The 23,108-nt window shown below is 46.5% G+C and overlaps 1 protein-coding gene across 3 annotated transcripts; it reads left to right on the top strand.

The window, feature by feature from the left end:
• Nucleotides 1-170: 170 nt before the first annotated feature.
• Nucleotides 171-18,773, top strand: SF2 (splicing factor 2). 3 transcript variants are annotated; one of them, XR_014706161.1, is made up of 5 exons: nucleotides 171-478; nucleotides 2,544-2,707; nucleotides 4,313-4,485; nucleotides 15,995-16,215; nucleotides 16,913-18,773. XR_014706161.1 is itself a non-coding variant. In XM_084598727.1 (4 exons), the coding sequence occupies exons 1-4, from the start codon at nucleotides 312-314 to the stop codon at nucleotides 16,160-16,162; spliced, it is 672 nt and encodes a 223-aa protein (XP_084454853.1). In that variant the 5' UTR covers nucleotides 172-311; the 3' UTR covers nucleotides 16,163-18,773. The 3 variants fall into 3 exon arrangements, 1 of the variants encoding a protein (XP_084454853.1); XR_014706160.1 differs by having other exon boundaries at nucleotides 172-478; nucleotides 15,995-17,241; nucleotides 18,214-18,773; XM_084598727.1 differs by having other exon boundaries at nucleotides 172-478; nucleotides 15,995-18,773.
• The last annotated feature ends 4,335 nt before the right edge of the window (nucleotides 18,774-23,108 follow it).

The raw sequence follows: 23,108 nt of genomic DNA, 5'->3' as shown, positions 1-23,108 counted from the left end.
AAATTACTTTTTTTATGTTCTGTAGTATTTTTGTTTAACAGTACCCAGTTTTAATACCAGTGTTCATCGCAAGTGTCGGGGAAACTGCTGTTGAGGTTATCGGTGTGTCTCCCACTTCCTTTCTTCTGGCACGGCCGGTACCGTGTTTGTTTTTTACTTTTTGTAGGTGCAGACTTCGCATTCGCGCGTTCTCGTGTATCGCGAGAGAAAGCGAGACTGCGGCTCGAGGCGAGAGATTTTCTTCGATCGCTTGGTTTGGTCGTCGCCACTTGGTGCTCTTTCTTTGCAATCGGCGTTAATCCGCCATCATCATGTCTTTCCGAGGGAACGAATGCAGGATCTACGTTGGAAATTTGCCGCCGGACATAAGGAGCAAAGATATTGAGGATTTGTTCTACAAGTTTGGCAAAATTACGTTCATCGACTTGAAGAATCGCAGGGGTCCGCCATTCGCTTTTGTTGAATTCGACGACCCCAGGCAAGTGTCTGCGTTACCGTGAAGCGAGAGCGTACGTTTACTGTTGGAGTATTTATGTCGGAAGACGTTCCTTTGTGCATTACGCACTTCAGCGCCATTACGCGTAATGTTTGTTTCAAGGTTGAGCGTGACCAGGCACCACCCTTCCCCGTTTGTTTTGGCGTTTCTGGGCGAGGCGTGCTGGCCTAGATTTTTGTTTGTTGTGCTGCATGAATTGAGCTGCTTTGCTTCCGCTTTGTGCAGCCTTGAGCGTTGCGGCTTTCATCGGACATTTTGTTTTAAAATGTTGGGCATTGTAGCCAGCACCCTCGTCTAGCTATTTCGTTGGCTGTTTTGTTCAATGCATATGCCCTCGTAAGGCTTGTTTGCCAAAGTGTGGACGCTACAGATGCTTATCACCAGTAAAGCGTGTTCAGATTTGTGGAAGTCTTATTAGCGTTTATAACTAATTAAATGATATTTAAGGCGTCTCATAATTTCTAGTTTCGGTTCCTTCGATTTTGCCATGGTCTCGCTAACCGATATAAGAATTGTCGTGTGAATCTAAGTAACAGAGCACTCAGTAATACTGTGAAGACCGTGTGATTAGGGTGATGTATAGGGCAACGAAATGGCTAGATTTGCGTCTGAGCCATCGCTTTACCTGGCGTCACTGCGCAGCTGTTGAACGAAAAAGGAACGCTATCGTTGCCGTCATGCTGTCGCGCCTTGCAGCTGCCATTTACTCATATTTCACTCCGGGATACGGTGCTCGGGGCACACGTGGCAGGAGGATTGCATACTTCAATACGGCGTCCGGTTTGCTTAGTTGGCTACAGCTGTGCATTGTTCGCGCAGCACCAAGTAGCGCAGTTAAGGTATGAGCTTCATTCCGATGGCTAACTCGGGACTACATTGCTTGCTGCGTTTTCAGCTTGTTTAGACATTTTGTGTATACCTCATTGATCCATTTCTGTGGTGTGTTCCTGTAATCAGTGTCTCATTTCCTCTCTAAAGAGACTTTTTTTATCAACTATATTTTGTTATGCAGCAGTCATAAGTGCCGTGCTCAAATAGTTAATTAAATACACATGGTTAGATGTGGAGCTGCAAAAAATAGCAGTGTAAAATTTTTCTGTGGATTGTTTCATTTGGTAGTTGCAGTGTGCAAAACCCAAATCATTGACACTGCTACTGTGCCTTCTAACTGGGAAGCAGTGAAAATCATGACTATAACTACTAGGTGGTTTGGCTTTAAAATTTTATGCGGTTTTGAAGCACTAACGATGTCTCCTATGTTTCAATGAATCATTACAAGGACATGCAATAAACTGACTGAAGGGTGGAAACATTTAGATGTCTGAAATTTATTTAACTGAAAAACCATCTAATTTATGTTCAGCCCTTATTCATAGCGTGTTCAGTGGGGTGACATAATCTGATTGCCATGAGAGCTACGAAGTTGTACGCAATGGGATTCAAATTAAAAAATACCAGCTGAACCCAGTAGTTCTGCCCGTATATAGAGTAGAATTTTTAATAAGGGAGTGATTACTCATTGGCATCAACCTAATCGCAGCTACTAAGCAAAGCTTACAGCTTTCTCCAAAACTTTATAGTTCAAGGAAAATTGTTCCTAGTCCAGGATAGAAATTTGGAACCACCGCCTTTCCCTTTCCAGGGCACTCAATCTACCAACTGAATTTAACCAGGAAGGCTAGCAGATGCTGCAATGAAAGTGAATTGATATAACTTGGAAGAGGGAAGCTGTGTTAGTCCAAGGTATTTGGGAATCCCCCAAGGTTGATTAGAATTTGTAGGTAAGGGAGTGATTACTCATTGGCATCCATATAAGCGCAGCCATACGGCTACAAAGGAAATTTATGCACTTGCTCATAAGAAAGCTATGTGCTTTCTTTCGTAGCCATTTAGGTGTGCTTAGGTGCATGCCAATGAGTAATCACTACCCTGTTGCCATCACAAGGAAGCGTCTGCAAAAAATATGCTGGTACATTCACTCATCTGCAACTTTAACGGTTTCTTTGTAGTCTGGTCTGTGCACTCACTGTAGTACTATACCCTGCAGGGATGCAGAGGATGCGGTGCATGCCCGAGATGGCTATGACTACGATGGCTACCGCTTGCGTGTGGAGTTCCCCCGAGGCTCAGCTCCTGGGCGAGGCAGCATGGGCCCTGGCCGCGGCCGAGGACCTCCTGCCCGCAGGTCTCAATACAGGGTTCTCGTTTCAGGTGTGTTCATAGTCATTGCTCAAATAGGTGCATCTCTACTGTCTGCTGTCATGCCGGACACTCCTTCTAGCATCTTGTTTAGGGTTGTAACCATTATTTCTAATCTACAGTAGAAAAGAAAGCCTAGTGTGGTTTTTTTTGTTAGTTCAAACCAGAACCATACCTCCAACTCTGCAGAATTTTGATTACATCTCCCGATTGTACGGACGCGACCTCAAACCTCCGGAAAAAGTGGCTGCTACAGCCCAGCGGTTTTTTCCGTGCTATAGCTGTAATTCCCGGCACCACCACAAATGCGAGCTACCGATGGGCGCTGCCATATTGGAGTTTCCGAATTAGCTCGGCTCAGGCCGACTCGCGCATTTAGCACTCCAGTTGTTGCATGTTCGTGGGTGCGCTAGCCGTGCTAGGCTTTCATTGGCTTTCTCAGGTCGTCGCCGCACTACTCCTTGTGTTTCCCCGAGTTGGAACAATCGATGGCGCTTTTGAAAGCCAAGGAGTACTTGCAAGTATTTTAGAAATCGTACACGGCTGAGTTTCCGTGCTTTGACAGTTCACGAAAAGGTGACAAGTATGGATTCTGTACCATGTGCCCCAGTGATGCAAGAGTCTTGCATGGCGGCAACGTCAAGATACACGTCACTTCACAAAAGCATAAGATTTATGTTCATGCTGTAGAAGGGCAGGGCATCATCGGCAGTTCATTCTAAAAGTTTTCTTTCTGGGCGATGTTTTGGGAGATCCTTTCATAGCATTGCCAGTGTAGTCCTCTTTCGAGGGAAGAGCCATGTTCTGTGTGCGTCCGAAACGTCCATTCCCTGCTAGCATATTAGCTCACCTTCCAGGCAGTATGAGCAACCCTTTGCCCTCCTGAAGCACGTGGAGAAATCGAGCCTCGAAGATGAAAGGAAGGCAGTCAGTGTGAAAGTGAAATACATAGCCACTGCTGCTCTGCATTCACTGCATCACAATTGCCTCATTTTCTATGGTTGCTGCTGATTTGGCTTGACTATGCTAGGAGCCGTTATTATAAAGCAGAATTAACTCTAAGCATCTTTCCTAGCAGCTTGTATTGGCAAAGCTTGTGCTTGGATTGCCGTTCTTTATCCTCATCACTTCTCTCTTCGGTTAGCATACCTCATAGGCCACATGCAGATTGGAGATGTAAACCACATCTATTGTTGCCACCAACAAAGCTGGAAGCTACATGCTTTTTTGTGGCACTGCAAGATGTTTGCAACACACCACCCATTGATGCATGTTGAGGTTGATGTCCTGTGGGCCTGGTACATATAAGTTACACACAATTTGGCATTTGTGCCCCTTGGCTTCAGCAATTTCAGAGGCTTGTGGAGGCTGGCCTCTGACCAGCGTCGGGCTGTGGCATGCGAGGAACAAAACTTGCCCGTGTAGAAGAAAGTGCAAGTAATGGCAGGGGTGTGATACAGGCACAGGAAGGGGAAAGTGATCTTCCTGACATTTCATGTTTCGAACTTTATTTGTGTGTGCTCTTGTGGTTGTCGTGCGAAAGCAGTGCCAAAAGTCTGTGGTGCCTAGCGTAACTGGGTGTGACAGCCATGTTGAGCTTTTGTTGCCCTTTTGCAGGTTTGCCACCCAGTGGCAGTTGGCAGGACCTGAAGGATCACATGAGGGAAGCCGGGGATGTGTGCTATGCTGATGTGTTCAAAGATGGCACTGGAGTTGTGGAATTCCTGCGATATGAGGACATGAAGTATGCTGTGAAGAAGCTGGATGACTCTCGGTTTCGCTCCCACGAGGCAAGTGGAACCTTTGCTCCTTATACTTCAGTACGTCTATGCATGCTGTAGGATCTCTGTTATAAGTGGCGTTCTTGGCAAAAAACTTTAGAGATGGACATTTGAAGACTGGGGGAGCGGGAGCGGTGCTATAAACCAAATAACACACCAGATGTCTTAACTCTGAGGAAAATACAACAGCACAGACAGCCGCGCAGTGCTTTTCTAATACAGTAAAACCTTGCCAATTCCACCATTGGAAAATTAGTTTTGAATTATCAAATAGCCCTACAAAAGCGGCGAAAATCGTTTGCATCACAGCAGTGTTATTTAATGAGCTTCTGTAGTATGACTGTGTGTACATTTGAGGTGAAAGATGTCGGATGCCAACAGTTTTTTGTGGATTTGAAAAGAAATTTCCGGCCGATTTGCATAGTTAATCAAACACGAAGTAGGTGCATAGCACTGCTTAGCCATTGTACTTCATGTCAAGCACGACAAACCTGCGCCGCAGTGTCTGACGGCCAGACTTCATCCATTGCGGCGCAAAGTAAACACGGCAGCTTTCCTTACACCATCCTCAGAAATGAACGAAAACAGGCACAATTTACCTCTTCCCAATGCACTGCTCTGCAGCTGAAAGGTCGGGGGTGGGATCATAGGGGGAGAGAAAGAGAGGAGAGAGGGAAACGCGGAGGTAAGCACTAGCAGCTTCACGCCGTAGCAAGCGGCTCAGAGCCGAGGTCTAGGGAGTACTGTGTGAGCAGGTTCCGTGAAGGCTAAGGAGTGACTGATGCGAGGGGAGAGATGTCGAATTTGAGGACGTGCAAGCGACACACTCACTTCGCCTCACTGCTCACTCCGGAGTAACACGCTTGTGAAACACTGCAGTGACGGCCGCCACGTCTGTAAATGACACGCTCCTCTTACTGGGTGCATCTATGCAGCCGCTCCGCCCCCTCAGTGTTAAGTCGCGGGATGCGGGCGTCTCCACTTTCCCTTCCTCCTCTTCAAGTTCGCGGAGAGACGGATGGACAGAGAGAGCAAGAGTGACTTCTGCTGCAGCTATGCGGCCACTCCGCCTCCTCAGTGCTGAACCACGCGATGCACGCGTCGTCGCCTTCTCTTTTTCCACTTCAACTTCACGAAGAGAGTGAGTGGCTTCGGACAGGCATCGGCGAAATCTATGATTGCGGCTAGTAGTGCTACGCACTAAAAACAGTGATGCACACTGCAAAATCTGAAACAATTTGACGTCATCACAGTCAAAGAAGAGAGGTTGATGGTGATGGTCAGGTTGTTGGAAAGGTAGCCTGAGAGGTTGCCCGCCCACCGTGGGGAAAACCCTGGTTATAGCATTATGATAGCTAAAAGTTTTGGAGTGGTCTGACTCTCAAAATTTCTGGCTGTAGTGCACTCTTCTTCCTAAGCCACTACGGTTGATAAGTATATGAGCTGCGGCCACACTCTTGAGTACTAAATGCTCGCTGAAATTTTCAACGTTGTGGTCATCAGTCACGGTGTGTACTATCGGGGACAGAAGTGCCCAGGACACGGCTCCACCGGCCGGAGAGCGAAAAACTGCATCGTTGCGCCATCTAGTGGCAGTTCACTTGGTTCGAAATCAAGGAGGAGCGCATGCGCGCCCTAGCTAGCACGTAAGCATGTACTGATGATGCCTTCACGCAAGTTGCTCTTCAGCCAGGAGCCTTCCGCCAGATGCCGCAATATGTGCATCGCTGTGATCGTGTGCTACACGTTCTAATGTGCTAGAATGACAATGCACTAGTCATGTCTTTTGCCATTTGGACGCATGCTCTTGAAGAAACGTGCATTGATAGGCAGGCTGTTTTTATTCTTATTGTTTGCAACAGTGGTTTTCTTCCCGGTTCTGGGAAGTGAAAGCTTCATGCGAACGTCGTCTCTGTATTACATGAGTAAAAAACACACGCAGATTCTCAATGATTGTCGTTAACTGGGCGCAACGTTGTGTAGAAATTACTGAGCTTCAATTAGGTGATTTTTTGTCTGATGCTTTGTTTTCAATTTTAAAAAGCAGCGAGTTTGGAAGCCAATGTCTTGAAAATTCTATGTGTTCCTTGGTAACTATGTTACCATCACGTTTACTTGCAACTGAGAAAAACATATCAATTCATGCCTTAGATATGAGGAAGAAATTCAGTCAGGGACAATAAAACTTTTTATTCGCCTAATAACAAAAACGTCTTGGCATGCTCAGCATAGCTATAGAAAGTACCGTGGCTTTGGTTTAATACCTGGAAAATTTTCCCTCCACAGCAATGACTTGTTGCAGTCTGCGAGGCATTGACTCGTAAAGGCGGATTATGCATTCGGCATGCTCACGCAGCGTTTCCCACTCGTGCTGTATTGCATTCCACAATCCGTCTGCTGTGGCGCCACCGAGGTTTTTTGACAGCAAGTTCCTTTTGAGGATGCCCCAAACGTTTTCAATTGGGTTCATGTCGGCGCCATTGGGTGGCCACTCCAGCACGGGTATGCTGTGACTTTCAAGCGTTGCGCTCACTTTTCGGGCAGTGTGCAATGGGCTGCGATCTTGCTGCAGCAGGTAGCACCCATCCGGAAACGGACCGTCAAGAACATACGGCACAAGTGTGGTTTTTATGATCTCGCAGTAGGCGTCCACGTCGAAGTGACTACTTATTCTTACAAGTGGCCCCACTCCTTCCTTGCTTATGGCTCCCCAAACAGCAACAGCACAGCGCCCACTGGAGAGGACACTTTGAGTGTACTCTGGCAAGTACCTGCAAGAAGGAGAAGAAGAAAACGGTGAAATGAGAGCAGTAATCTTTACTAGTTGGTAGACATTCATCCTGCAAAAAGTGGGTTAGTGCGCCTCAAAGGAGTTACTTCTTTTGCCCATGTATTTTTGCGCGTAACCCCCTATTTGAAAGACGAGAGTGGGAAAACTGGGCAAAGTTCGAGTTTTTCTTTTGGGGGGTTATAATAGCTAATATTTTCATTAATCTGAAGGCGTAAATATGATTGTTCGTCTTTTTGTGCTTATAGAGCAGCATAGTTATGCAGTAACAGGTACGGTGCCAATTTTGCGTACGAATGAATTTAAAGCGAGTTTCTGTAGGGAATGAATAGAATAAAGCTTCACAAAAACTAAAGGAACTGAGAAAGCTCCACAAGCTTTTTCCGTTCTATTTGACAGTAATGCAAAGGACTGTAAATCATACCTGCAATTCGTGGGGCGCCAAACGCGCTGCTTTTGGTCCCACCTTGTCGAAAAGGTAGACTCATCGGTGAAGATGACCTCGGACCAGTCGGCAGAACTCCACTGCTCATGTGTACGCGCGAAGTGAAGCCTTGCCTGTCGCTGTGCTTCCCTGAGAACGGGCTTCTGGACAGCGACATGATTTTTTAGCCCGCACTCATGCAGTCTCCTTTTGATGGTCTTCTTGATGCTTTTGGCGCTCATAAATGGATCGGCGACTGCGGCACCTACTATGAGATCTGTCTCGTCGTCAGTTGCCCTTGGCCGTCCAGAACGGGGAGCGTCGGTAAGTCGCCCCTGCTCATCACGGAACGCCTTTATAATACGAGTCACTGCCCACTTCGAATGGCCAGTGAGCCGAGCGATCTCTCTTTGAGGCACACCTTCAACAAAGTAGTGCACAATTAATTTCCTCTCTTCAATTGGAATAGGAGGGGCCATCTCTGAGACGCAGTGACTGTCTTGCAAAAGCTTTCGCTACCAATGTCTCTTGACCGGCACATTTCGTGGGTTTAAATCATGCGCTATCAAATACCGATAAGGGTTTCAAAGGGGGCGTGTACCACTTTCCCATTCCACAAAACCAATTTTCGGTTGTCTGCGAAGAGAGCCGCCGTTAGAAACAATAAGAATAAAAACAGCAAGTCATTCAATGCAGGTTTGTTCAAGAAATTATTGCGTTCTTTTGACGAACGACATGACAAGTGTCTTGTCATTCTGGCCAGCAGCACGTGTAGCACATGAACACAGCGATGCCCATATTGCGGCATCTGGCGGCAGCCTCCTTGGTGAAGAGCAACTCACGTGAAGGCACCGTCAGTACATGCTTACGTGCTAGCTAGGGCACTCATGCGTTCCTCCTTGATCTCGAACCAGGTGAACTGCCACTAGCTGGCGCAACGATGCAGTTTTTCGCGCTCCGGCCGGCGAAGCCGCGTCCTGGGCACTTATGTCCCCGATAGTACATGCAGCAGTGAGCATTGACACGTCGCTCATGCGTCGCAACCTCACGTTGCACAGTGTGCTAAACGAGCAGTAAGGAGTGGTGCACGGCGGTGAAGAAGTATTGGCCTACAAACAGATCTGCATGAATGTATTTCTTATGCTGCGTGAGGATTTTGTTCATTTTGGATGTAAGTATTTTTCATGGCCCTACAAAATTTCTGTTATTGAGATACCATTGTGAAATGCGAGGGGATTTCCACCTAGTGCCAGTCTAGATTGATAATCTTTAAATGCCAAACCGTGCTGGCACCTTTTTACCGGTGTCTGCAGTGGCTTGCTTCAGCTTGCAATTGGGGTGGGCGCCCACTGTCCGCTGCCACAAACTTATTGGAACATGAGATAGCAGCTAACCTTGCTAAAAGCTGGCCTCGTGATCACTGCGTGGGTTTATTATGCAAGTAAGTATCTTATTTCGCTGAACACAGTGGAGTCTCATTGGTATGGTTCTTACAGGAATCGAAAATCCTTTCATCCAAAATGCCAGAAGCAATCTTTTCTGAAGCTCGGTAGAAATGAGTTGCAGTTTCATTGCCTCTCTTTACGACAAAATGCCTTGAAGAGCGTTGCCTCTGTTTGAGAACTCGTCAGAAGATAAACCCGGGAGATGTTACTGGCGCGCAGCATCTTGGCAGGTTACTGTGGACATCAAGGGTGCAAAACTGAAGGACCCACTGTCGAAATTGGAAAAGGAAATAAATCTCGACCAAAATGGGAGGGGGGGGGGGGGGGGTCATTATGGTCATTAGCGAGCAAATAGTACTCGGTAGTACTGAAATGTCAACATGAGAACTATTGGGGGTTCATTACATGAGTGAATAACACTAAATATACTACTGAAATGTCGACCACGAGAGCTACCATTGCTGCCGTTACTATCGCGCCCGCACTAGGACTTTTTCACTGATTGTCGTCACTTCCTAATCTGGAACGAGAGTCGAGAAACCCAGAGAGGTGTACATCCCAATAACCAACATTTACTCCAATAAAAACAAAAAACAGTCAAAAGTAAAGGCGTTACAAGGTAACAATAATCATGCACATGCGCAGTAATTCCACATGCAGGTGGGCTTTAGCAAATGAGAAACAATTCTAATTTAGAGTTCTTAGTAGTAACTAATCAGTGAAAATAGAATGAGTGTTCCAGTTGGTACTTGTCTTAACGGTGCTGATGAAATTGTCGCTCGAAGTTGTCGCTGGGGCCTCCGAAGCATAGTCGAAGGTGCGACTCGACGATCCGAAGCACAGGTCGCGATATATCTGCCCAGGAGGGCAACCTCTTCAGTCTTTTCCGCACCAGCTCTAAAGCTCGAGTCCCTTTGTCTATCCCCGTGGCAGCCGCACTACACAGGCCCAGGCGTTGTTGCCCATAACGTCCTCCTTGCCTCGAGGTGCATTGTGCCCACCTATCTTCAAGGCCGCGGGCCCCGTGAGTTGCCGTGAACGCGTGGTCCCCGTAACCGCGAAGACAGTGTCTAGTTTTCGTCTGTTTCCACCGTCTCAATGGTTATTGCCTCCTAGCAGACGCGCGTACTTTATGCCATCTGCCCCGCTCCGTTCCCACAGATGGTTGCGTCTGCTTCGAATGCTGCTTGCCGACAGTTTCTTGGTTCAGTTCGGGATGGAACCTGGTTTGTCTGCTTTAAGCAGCGGTTTTCACTCGCACAGGACACTGATCCTTGGAGGAAAATTGGAAGTCATGCGAGGTTTTAACAAGTTTGAGGTTGTATTATCCAGATCCATGTGAAGGTAGGATTGTTATGCCTCTAGGAGGGTACAGTCTATAGGGCTACATTATTGGTTGATGGTATTGGACAGCATGATGCTGTGTAAACAAAAGCAATTGGGGTTTGGGTGAATAACTTGAGGCAGGGTCATTAAATTGTTTATGGCACCAAGCAGAGGACATTGCATTTTGATGTATTCCCTGGCTTAGGCTCTGGGTGTCAATGTTTACTACATGAAATTGCACCAATGTCATGGGAACTGCAGTACAGTTGAATCTTTCTATCACACAAATATAGCAGATATGAAGCAAGAGCTGAAGATAGTTCCATTTATTTCTCTGGGAGTTCCATGGGTATAATGAAATAAATAATTCAAAATTTAATGCTTGATCATCTGTATAAAGAAGCAGTATTCCGTTTTTGGGTATCAAAATGCATAAAGGAGCCTGGGAAAAAACTTCCAGAGGCCTAATATTTCCATGTTTTTAATCACACAGCAGAAGTGTGTTTGAATCACCTAATCGCCACATACGACGCCATACAGGGGAAGCAACAAATTCGCATCAACAGCTTACGGGCACATGAGCGGCTCGTGATCAAACCACCGCCTCACAATGCCACGCTTTCGTGTGAACTTTTGTTGACCCACATACACTGTACAGGGGCGGAAATGCTGCTCTATTCTGCTTCCCCTGCTCCAAAACTGCTCCAAACCTTAATGTTTTGCCATCAAATTTAGTTTTACCACTCAGTGCACCTACGAAACTTTTCTGTCTGCAATGAACTAAGAGTTTTTCTAGTGATTCTGCTGTAAAAACAAGTTCATAATTCACCATTGAGCCTCTTTATTAAGAACAAATGTGCCAAACCTACATGAAGCAAAAGCACACTTGAAGTGTTGCAGGGCGATGCCACAAAGGTGCAAATCACTATAAATTTTCTCGAGAGTGTTGGAAAGCCATACAGGGCATATTGTTAATGTGTTGAACTTAAGGTAGCCTCAGCATCGCTAAAGCAAAAAAAAAAAAAAATGAGGAGCCACTGGCTGAAGCTTACGAAATCATAAGAGCAGAAAAGACTACCCATGAATGCGGTCAATCCTCCTTGCAGGGAGCACTGACCAGTGCTTAGGAATTTACCGACATAAGCACAGGAACGAAAAGGATGTGTACAAGACAGCATAAATGTACTGCTCTTTGATGTGAATTCCAAACTAGTGGTGCTTAAGTGCATCGAGGTACTTTGGTAAACTCCACGTTTCAATCTATCAAGTGGTCAAAAGATTTTTATCAGACTTGTTTTTCGGACCTGGAACTTAGAAAAAAAAAAATTTCATTTGCTAATGTTGTTCCACATTGTTGGTCAGGTGAGCTGTGATATTTTAAATATCTGTACATGTTTTGGTTGTTTGTCTTGCCTTGTCAGAGATGCATGCACAGTCAAGCCAAAAATTGAATTTTAAAAAGAAGGGGGGGGGGGGGGGGGGGGGGGAATCAGAATGGATTTTTTGTATGTCCTGAGATATTTGCAATTATTAAAAGCGTTTGATCCTAAAAACATGCTCCAAAACGGCATTATTACTGCTCCCTGAGCTGCTCCAAAATGCTCAAGCCTGCTTCCACCCCTGACTGTAGCTCCGGCACGCACAGCAGTTTTGCTTTAGACTAAAACCCAAGATATTAAGGGCAGTCTATAGCGTGCACAGGACGTTGCCACGGGCTTGGTGTTGCATCTAGCCTATTGGCGATAATCTTGAACGTAAGAAAACTTGAAGACATCAATCAAAAGTGCTGTGAGAAACAGAGAACCTTGTCAACTGTCGTTCCCAAATGTTACATTTGAGGATTTTGTTGCTACAAGTGGATACTTGGATGGGATGCTAAAACTGGCCGATTAACCCTTTTGCTGTACGTTTTCGCACTTTCCCTCCACAGTGTCACCGACGTACTGGTACATTCTCTATCGTGCGTTCAAAACTTTGCGCCAAGCTGGCACACTTAGACAGGCTGCGCCATCTGTAATATCTTTCTACAAGTTCATATTTTCGCCCCGCGTTGCGTTGATGCATATACAGTAAAACCCCGTTAATTCGGATTTCGCGGGACCAGAGAAAATGTCCGAATTAACCGAATGTCGAATTATCGAGAGGGGCAAAAAAAAAATGCAACAAACTGTCCCACACCAACATACCTTTATTTTCTGAAAAAATCTGTTATAGATGTCTGCTTTGTGCGAGAAACTTGCATCGCAACTACTATCTTACGCACCTCTGCCAAATGGTGCAGCGCACGTACGCTGTCTGCAGAGCCTGCACAAATGTCCTCCAGAACGCTCAGGGCGTCAACAGCCTCAGTCACAGTGTGATGCGGCAGTTCATCGCATGCATCGTCTTCGGAACTGGGCTGTTCGCTTCCTAAGGCTTCTGCGATGCTTTCACTGTCGGTGAGGTGGCCAGCAACGACGTCACTGTCGATAGCGACGTAATCACTCAGCCGAACATTCGATGGCAGAACGCTTTCATAGTCTTCATCATCTTCATTGCCATTGAGGCCGTCCACACCGATGGAGTCGGTGCTATCACCGAAACCACTATGTCGGAAGCAGTTGGCGATCACTGCAGGTGGTGTGCCTCTCCACACATGCACCAGTATGTGTAGTGCACTTAGAAGTGTGACGTCATACTTGCGTCCAGCTTCCGTGCATAAGAGCATACGTTGAAGCACCTGCTTCCTGTACCGGCTCTTCAGGTATTGAATAATTCCCTGATCCATCGGTTGGAGGGAAGCAGTGGTGTTGGGTGGCAGGAAAAGTAATTCAATGTATTCGAGCCCGGACATATTCCTGTGTGCACTGCAGTTGTCAACGAAAAGCAGCACCTTGCGTTTTTGGACTGAAAAGCCGCGGTCAAGTTGTCATAGCCATGCTTGAAATATCTCCGACGTCATCCAAGCCTTTTTGTTCGCTCGGTATTCTACCGGCAGCTGCTTTGTATTCTTGAAGCACCGCGGCTTTTGAGATTTCCCAATAACCAGCAGTGGCAGCCGCTCCGTGCCGGTCATATTCGCAGCAAGCAAAACTGTCACTCAGTCCTTACTCCGCTTGCCGCCGACACACGGGTCCCCTTTAAAAGTGATTGTCTTATCAGGCAGAGCCTTGTAAAAAAGTGCCGTTTCGTCTGCATTAAATACATTGCAGGGCTCATAGGCAGCAAGGCGCCTCGGAAGCTGAGCCCTCCAATCGTTCTCGACGCTTTCATCCACAGTGCCTTTTTCGCCGCAGACACTACGGAAGACTAGATTATGCCTTTTCTTAAATCGGTCAAACCATCCTTCTGATGCACTGAAGGCTTCAATGTCCATCATTAGTGCATACCTTTCTGCTTGTGCACAGATGAGGGGTCCACTCAAGGGCAGCTGTGCATTTCGCGTGTCAGAAATCCACCGAAGTAGTGCCTCTTCTAGCTTTGGGTGCGCTGCTGTCCGGAGTCTTTTTCGCTTGTCGCTGAACTTCTGTCCGTCGTAGGCTTCGAAAATCTGAGCTTCATTTTTTATGTATGAGCTCAGCGTGGACCTCTTCACGTTAAACTTTGCCATGATGACTTGTCGAGGCATTCCTTCCTTTACGGTTTTCAATATCTCGACTTTTTCTCCCAAGACCTTCGCTTTGCAGTACTTCGCCCGCTTTGCTGGGGCCGCGGTAGCCATCGCGGGGGCCTAAGAACGCAGCGCTATCGGGCTTGTTTCACGGGAAAAAATGAGAACACTTCAGCACCACCAGCTTGACGCACACACCTCGCGAAAAAAAAAAAAACGCACACCTTGCGTACGACGCTCGCAACAGCTGAGACAAAGCGCGCTCTACGATGCACACGCAAAGGAAACAAAGGGAAAATGGCGAAGTACGGCCAGCAGCAGAAAACAAAAAAGTATCCCATCGTGCCTTTTCCCATTTGATGTTTATAGCAATGAGTATGGTGCTGTTACATTTCGGTTGAACACCAGCGCCACCCGTGCTATAGTGGCCAGGCTTATCCCTCATTCACTATCATCATCATCGTCAGCCGCCCTCATGGCCGCCTTTTACACATACATTCAAGCTCCGCTGCCTGTCCGAATTAACCGAAGGGCGGCCAAATTTGTCTCAATTAACGAGAGTTTTGCGCCATAGAAAAGTAAATGCAGTTGACGGGACCGGATGGGCTGTCCGAATTATCCGATTTTCCGAATTAACGAGGGTCGAATTAACGAGGTTTTACTGTATACTGAAGAGTATGGAGCGCCCACCCCAGCCACCTTCTTTGCTCGGGGGCGCAGTCGCTCTGTCGCGCTAAGTGATCATGCGGCGTGCGAATTTTGCGGTGTGTGCGTGGGGTTACGGGTTCAAAGATTGTTCTGCCATCTGCCTCAGGTTTGCTGGTTTTTATTTTTATTCTGTTGGCGTGTCTATTACAGCGAGTCATGTTCAGGGGCTCTCGCCATTGCCTCTCCAATAGGTCGACACGACTCGATTGCTGCTTTCACTCTCTTGCCACGCCCTTGCTTGCGGCTAGTAGCAGCAAAGGGGGTTGTTTTAGCCTCTTTCCACCTCCCTCCGTCACCTTGATTTCACAACGTGCCATTGCTCTCCATTCTGCGGGCTGCCGGATGTGCGCCCTCAGAGCGGGCGGTTACTTTCGGATGGCTGTCCGCGCGAGACCTTTGACTGTGGACTGGAGCGATGGCTCTTTTCATTATAAATACGAGCCGAGCTCGGAATCTGACTCTCAAGAAGTATTGAGAAGCTTTTTCGTATATTATCCTCATTTATGTAATTTATAATCGGTCTGATGATGGTGTTAATTAACAATCCTGCTGAACACTGAAATGCGCATATCCGATGGCTATGTTATTTGTATAGCAATCATAATAAAAATTTAATCGCTATGCTCGTTCCTTGAAACCAAGACACTGGGGGGTGCTTCCCGACCGGAGACGCCCTACAGCGAAAGGGTTAAAAAATGTTGCTAATCAGCTAACTCCTGCAGATGGTTCAAGTAGCGATGAAAGCTGCGAAGAGCGAGCTCGGAACAGCATAGAAGCCACCAGCATGGCCAAAAAATTGAAGGGCAATCTAGGAATGTAGCTGTGGCCTGACGTCGTGCTGCAATGTTTTTATTTCATTGAGTATTTTGCCCTCAAGATAGTATTGAGTGCCACTAACCTAAGATTGGGTTTGTGTGTGTGTGTATGTGCGTGTGTGTGTTTCAATCTGCATAAATTCAGCATCCCTATTTGTTTGTTCACATTTATTTGCCAACATTAAACGAATTTTCACACTGTCGTATTGTCTTCCTTAGAGTGTCCTTTGCTCGGATTTATTAGCAAACCTTTCTGCAAGTTTGTGTGCATACATTTAAAACGAGTATTGTGTGCAAAGAATTTTCGCTCGCAATTTCACTTTGTTGCAACACGGTTCGACTAAAAGTCCATAGCATGGCGGAGGCTTGCTGTTCATAAGCATTCTTTTGCGGCCCTTTACAAGTGCTCAATCCTTTTTCCAGGGCGAGGTGTCTTACATCAGAGTACGTGAAGACTACAGCAGCCGCTCACGGAGTCGCAGCCGCAGCTACTCTCCACGTCGTTCCCGTGGCTCTCCCACATATTCGCCTGCCCGCCGATCTGGCTCACGAACACCATCACGGTCACGATCCTGTTCTCACTCCAACTGAACTGGGAACTTTTGAGGGCCAAGGAATATTTGGTGGCACTATGCGCTTGACAGGCAACAACCTCTTTGGCCCTTATATTTTGGTGAACGTTCATTGTAGATTTTTTTTTTATTATTTTTTTTTCTTTGTTGCATTCCTATTGTATCATGTCAAGTGCACTGGTATCATGGTCTGTATAGAGCAGTGGCAGAAAAGCTGTTTGTTTTTTCTAGAACCGGAGAAGCAATTAAGCATTCTGTGAACGATGTTAGTCTTTTGAGCAGGCACCATTATTCATTAGCTTTAGGAAGAAAAATGAGATCCAAATATATGTCATGCTAGCGTTTTTATACTTCATTTAAAGCATAATGTTATGGTTTCCCTACACCAATGGTACTGTTGATTTTGTTGTAAGGCTGCATTTGTGTTGAATCGTGTCTTAATCATGCAGCTATGCTGGTGTGTAGGTGCACTTTGTCATTGCACACAATTGTCATTTTATATTGGCCCATCATTGTGCGAGAAATTGCGGTGTACAGATTGTGTTGTAGCCTCGCAATGTTTTTGTGTCTTAGAGTAGCGCGTGCACTCCAGATGCAAATACTTTGTGCACTGTCAGCCATATATTTCTGTGTTTGCATTAATCCCAGTGGCATCATGTCTTAGCTTAGTGAGCTGCAGTGGAACACATCTCTATACAAGTGTTATTTTGTGCCCGAATCTTGTGGACAGCGATGCCCATCTGTTGTCTTAATTTGTTTGTCTGTCTAGATGCCTCAAAACGGGAGGATGGCACACGCCGCTGAGGATCACTAAAGTGGATATGTTTGTGGACATGCACATTCGGATCGGAGGAGCTTAGCGGGAGGAATGGAGAGGTGCAGTGCCTTGCCCGAGGATTTGGCACGGCGCAGGAAGGGCAGAGCATTCAGGGAGGAGCGATTCAGGGAGCGCAAGAGGAGAGCACTGCGCTGGGAGAGAGAAGTGGCTCACAGAAAAAGAGGAACACGCCACTTAGCGTAGGAAGGAGCAGCGTCACCACAGCTTCCTGCACACAGGAGGCGGAATTGGCCATCAGGATTTCGGAGCCTCGCCTCAGGGTAGGCTTCTCCCTCAACCCCCGCATTGTCACTCGCAGCCAACAGGCCCGTCTCGCTTGCGCCTTGTCTCAGGGCTTTGCCGGGTCAGGGGCTGCAGAGGTACAGTGTTGGCACTGTCGCATACTCTCCTCCCCTTCTTCCGCTTTTGTTTCACTCCTTTTTTTGCAGAGGGGCAAATTCATTATATATATATATATGCACACAAACTCTCTAGGTGTGGTTTTCACTAACCTTGCATATGTTTTCTCGCATTTTCACCATCCTTGTGTGGGTTTGTAACAAGCTCTGCTGTGCTCTCTTGAATAAAGCTGTAGTGGACACGATAGATATCTTACTGCTATTTCTAAGGGTGCAAGTTGCATTCTGCTTTGCTTATGTAGTGATGCAGGTTTGCTTCCAATCTCCTCTGCTGTTTCGTTGGGGAGGGGTGGCCCATTTACGGCATAGAACCCGGCAAAGCACCTCGATTTATAGATGAAAAGCACAATAGACTCTGCCTTGGTTGAATTTCGAGTGTAATGGGAATTTTCTATCTAGAAAGCCTGATTAGCATGAGTGCCTCTGCTCTTTCGTTTGGAGACAAGTACCTCTATTGCGTCACTCTGTTTCACCCTCTGCAGAGTCTGTTGTTGCATTTCAATGACTTAGTTGAAATTGCGCATCCTGAACCCCTTCAGCCATGTTTTTTACTAATGTGCTGCATTTTTTAATTAGGTTTGTGCAGCCTTGTAACCATCTAACTTTAAATCACAAGGTTGTCCCCAAGTAGAAACTACAATGTGTAATCATCTTTTTGCATGCTAGCTGTGTCATCTTCCGTGGAGATGTCTGAAGCAATGGACGTGTAGCTTTTTTTTTTTTTTTTTTCTGAAGGTGCCTGATTATGTATTACTGTGCTAAGCGTTTTATTGGCTTGGGGTTGCTCTTTCACGTTTGTGTTGCTAACCGTCCTGTCCTGTTTTCTTGCCGAAGGTCTCACTCCTGACGAGGAGGAGGACTCACACGCAGGGGTTCAGGACCTGTTTACACTCGTGTGTGGAATCTGGATCATAGGATTGGATGGATTTCAGGATTGGATCCACACATGGCAGGATGCAAACAGGTGCCGTAAGAGCTGCGCGATTGGGGATGGCTGAGTGGTGGGGGGCAACAGTTGTGGGTACCTGCTGTTCTTTCTGGGGGAAGCCGGTGTCTTCTGTAGCCGTTCATTTATAGAAAAAGCTCCTTGCAGTACCTATAATAGTTCATATGCATTACAAATGTAACATGCTGCTCAAGGCGTAACCTTGCCAACGTTCGTTTAATGGTACCTCATAGAACTACTGTAAAATCGCACCTAGATGTAGGTAGGCCATACCGGTGCTTGGAACTGGCCGTCATGTGCAGACCGATTGTTTTCAGGGTGGATGCGTCCCTCGAGGTGAGTATGATGGTTGGGGATACTTTCAGTAGAGGTAGTGGCAGTGTAGCCTTGTACTCATTGTCACGGTTATTTGAGTTGGCATTAAAATGACCTCTGGTCCCACCCCTGGCTTCTGTGTGATCTTTGGTCTGTATACAGCCTGTGGCCAGCTCCTGCTGCTTTCAGGCTGATTAGAAGCTGTGTACTTTAAGCCATTATATATCTGGTGTTGCAGCAACTATATTGTGCACTTGTCAATAGCCGAGGCAGCTGCAGCCAGCCGTCGCCACCAAGGTAAAGTGAGCTAGAATGGGGTAGTGGGCTCACGGGGGCTCCTTCCCTGACGCAGTGTATGTTACATGCACTAGGTAGCGCCACCGGAGACTTCAATGTAGCGCTCTGCTGGTTGAGGGGTTGGGTTCGTGCGACCGTGGCCTTCTCGCTTTAGAAAAATGCACAGTTTTCGTCCACACTTTTTAGATTTGCATGTGGCAGCTATGCAGAGGTTGGATATATTAGCAAGTTGTGCTACTACTGGTGCTATACGATGAACTAAGAGGTTTCTAACTGCAAAGGCGTGTCCGATTTCTCTCCGGCGCGTCCTTGGTGAAAAGTGAATTAAGGCGCTTAATTGTATTAAAATGACTGCGGCGTTCGATAGCCCCATTTTCTGAGGTTTGTGATTCACGGCCGCGATGATAAAGAGAACAGACACGTAGGTTTGCGCGGGTAATGTGTAAAGCTGTATCCGTATTCCTAATAGGCCGCAGCTGTCAGCACATACCTTTTTGTCTTGCCTGCCTTCTGGATCGTGAATTTACTGTCGATGCTGTTCATGGAAGAAAGGTGTATAAAAATTGCCACAATGCCACAAGTCATTATTGAACACATCTTAAAAGCTTGCAGTTGCGCATCCTCCGTCCATTATCAGCAGTTTAATCTGAAAATCTTCAGATAACGGCACAATTGCAAATTAGCTGTATTCGCGTTTCTCCTGTATTTCTCCACCGGGTTAAGTGAAGAAATATGGGAGAGGCCTTCGCCCTGCAGTGGGTATAATCGGGCTGATTATGATGTATTCACGTAGACAGTGTTGTGATCGATAGGGAAGGACCTGATAGGAGCTCTAAGAGTGTGAAAACAAGCATTTAGTAGGCACCTCGGCCTGATGAACGGCGGCTCCACTGCTTCCTTGACAAAAAGTACGCACACCCGTGTTAATCTTAAATGAGAGAGGCGAGACGTATATATGTTGCAAGCATCCGATTTCTCGCTGGAGCGTGTCTTTTACTACTACGAGTGTATCAATTTGCTGCCCGAATGCAGTTCATGGCACGAAAAAAAAAAAAAAAAAAAACCGTGCACATATATTTTCGAGAACCACTGTATACGGCGCAAATTTAAGAAAACTACACAATAAAGATAAGGACAGCACATGCTCACATGGCGTCTTTTTATTTCTTGTGTTGTCTTCTTTGCGCCGTGTACAGTGTTTCTCGAAAATGTGTTCACGGAGTGTTTCTTTCGTGCCATGGGGGGTGGAGGGGGGACTGCATTACGAACACAAAAAAAGAAAAGGACGCAACATGTATCGTGTCCCTTTTTTGTTTTCTTGTGTTGTCGTCTTTGCGCCGTGTACAGTGGTTTTCAAGTCATGAATGATCGCCCCACAGGCCGTCATATTTTCGAGCTTGCTCACGAAGCAGTAAAGCTGAACTGACAATAGCCGAGTCCCCATTGTCGCGGAAGTTTGTGCCGAGTAAGCTGTTTGCTCCCGGCGACGCCGTGGTTAGCAGGCTTTACAAGATTCGCAATTCAATTTCATTAGACTCTCTTTAGCAACATAGTACTGTGAAATATTAGCCTATAATCACTACAGCTATAATATGCTGGCTGTGGTCAACAGATATACCAGCGCATTCTTGACGCTTAATAATGCGTTGAATAAAGTTATTTCCTAACTACTGGTCCTCCTTTTTGTTTACATTCGTGTCTGGCTTCGTGCTTCCTTGATGCAGCATGTCGACAATCCGCCCCCTGGCTTATTGTTTCCACAAGGCCATAGAATGAAATACAATTAAAACATATAGCCTAGACAAAACATTACAAGAAAAGTGCTAGATAACCTACGTTGATGCAAAAGGCATCCGTCACTCAGTTCAGTTCAGGCGTTCAGTCGTGTCCGACTCTTCGTGACCCTATGGACCATGTCACGCCACGCTTTCCGGTCTCTCACTATCTTCTTAACATCACATAGCTTCATCTGCAATGCCTCGAGAATGCCATTTAACCATCGCGTTCGCTGCCTACCCCTTCTCCGGCGACCCTCAACCTTTCCCAACATCAAATCTTTCTCCAGCGACTCAGCGACTCCTCTCTTCTCATCAGATGACCAAAGTAGCTGAGCTTTAACTTTAGAATTTGACCCTCCAACGAGCAGTCAGGGTTTATGGTCGACAATATCGACTGATTTGATCGTCTGGCAGTTCAAGGAACTCTTAAGAGTCTTCGCCAGCACCACAATTCAAACGCGTCAATTCTTTGGCGGTCAGCCTTTTTCACAGTCCAACTCTCGCATCCATACATCACAACTGGAAAGACCATAGCACGGGTTATACGGATCTTGGTTGGTAGACTTATGTCTCTGCTCTTTACTAGGCGGTCAAGGCTAACCATTGCTCTCTTTCCCAGAAGCAGGCGTCTCCTAATTTCATGGCTGCAGTCTCCTTCCGAGGTAATCTTGGCGCCCAAGAATAGAAAATCTGTCACAGCTTCCACTTCTTGTCCATTGATGCTCCAGGACTTGATAGGGCAAGACGCCATGATCTTCGTCTTTTTAATGTTCAGTTTAAGCCCAAACTTCTCACTCTCTTCTTGTACGCGCATCAGAAGTCTCTTGAGTTCCACTTCACTTTCTGCCATTAAAGTGGTATCATCCCCATATCTAAGGTTGTTGATACGTTTTCCAGCAATCTTCACTCCAGCTGAAGACTCGTCCAGACCGGCCTTCCTCATGATGCACTCTGCATATAGGTTAAATAGGCAGGGCGACAGTATGCAGCCTTGCCTCACCCCTTTCTCAATCGGAAACCAATCAGTAAGACCATGCCCAGTTCTGACTGTGACCTCTTGCCCTTCATAAAGGTTCCTGAGGAGACAGATGAGGTGAATTGGAACTCCCATCTCTTGGAGAGCTTGCCACAATCTGCTGTGATCTACGCAGTCAAACGCTTTCCGTCACTACACCAGGTTATATTAATTCCGAAAAGGCTCGGTAAGAGAAATGCTGGAAGAAGTTGCCTAAACAAAGCCACTGAACCACTATACCGGACAGGCCTGACAACAGCAGCATAAGAGGCAAGAAGTATCGCATCACAGATAAGTAAAAAGAAGAAAAATACTTTTTTCCATAGCATTGTGCATGGTGCCCTTGCGGATCTGGCTAAAGGAATGCTCTAAACGAAGGCCTCGTACTCCTCCACTAAACCTGGTCCTGTGCTAGCTGCATCCACTTGACCCCTGCGAACTTCTTATCCGCCCACCTAACTTTCTGCCGCCCCCTGCTACGCTTTCCTTCCCTTGGAATCCAACCCTAAGCGACCATCGATTGTCATTTCTTCGCACTACATGCCCTGCTCATGCCCATTTCTTGATTTCCGCTAGAATGCCATTAACTTCAGTTATTTCTCTGACCCGCTCAGCGCGCTTCCTATCTCTTAACGTTACACCTACCATTTTTCGTTCTTCGTTCCATAGCCCTTTGCGTTGTCCTCAACGTAAGTAGAACTTTCTTTAGCCTTCATGTTTCAGCACCATAGGTGAATACAAGTACGATGCAACTGTTCTATACTCCCGCTTGAGTGATACCGGTACTCTGGCAGTCATAATGGGCGAGTGCTTGCCAAATGCGCTCCATTCCAATATTTTTCTTCTAGTTATTTCCCTTTCATGGTCTGGATCTGCGGTTACTACCTGTCCTAAGCAGGCATATTTGCCGACCACTTCCAGTGCTTCGCTACCTAACGTAAACTGCTGTTCCTTCCCGAGGCTGTTGAACATTACCTTAGTCTTCTGCATATTGATTTTCAAGCCTACCTTTCTGCTATTCCTGTCTAGTTCATCAATCATTCTTTGCAGTTCATCCCTTGGGTTAGCAAGGCTATGTGATCAGCAAATCGTAGATTACTGAGGCATTCTCCATCGACCCTTATTCCTAACTTCTCTCATTCCGTCTCTGAACACTTCCTCTAAGCAAGCTGTGAATAGTACTGGGGTGATCGTGTCTCCTTGGCTAACACCTTTCTTTATAGGAATTTTCTTTGTGCAGAACTTTGGTTGCAGTGCAACCAATGTAGATATCTTCCAGTACTTTCACATACGGCACGTCGACACCCTGATTGCGCAATGCCTGTATGCCTAGATTTCTACTGAGTCAAATGCTTTTTCGCAATCAATGATTGCTGCG

The sequence above is a fragment of the Amblyomma maculatum genome, chromosome 3 (assembly GCF_055883805.1).
Source record: "Amblyomma maculatum isolate TAMU_Amacu chromosome 3, ASM5588380v1, whole genome shotgun sequence".
In the NCBI taxonomy this organism is placed as follows: domain Eukaryota; kingdom Metazoa; phylum Arthropoda; class Arachnida; order Ixodida; family Ixodidae; genus Amblyomma; species Amblyomma maculatum.
This window is presented reverse-complemented; position numbering and strand designations above follow the sequence as displayed.

What these genes read in the sequence shown, in the direction of transcription:
- SF2 (XM_084598727.1), top strand. Translation starts at nt 312, where the DNA reads ATGTCTTTCCGAGGGAACGAATGCAGGATCTACGTTGGAAATTTGCCG. An exon ending in ATACAGGGTTCTCGTTTCAG is followed by an intron (nt 2,708 to 4,312) that starts GTGTGTTCATAG and finishes GCCCTTTTGCAG; the next exon opens with GTTTGCCACCCAGTGGCAGT. An exon ending in CTCGGTTTCGCTCCCACGAG is followed by an intron (nt 4,486 to 15,994) that starts GCAAGTGGAACC and finishes TCCTTTTTCCAG; the next exon opens with GGCGAGGTGTCTTACATCAG.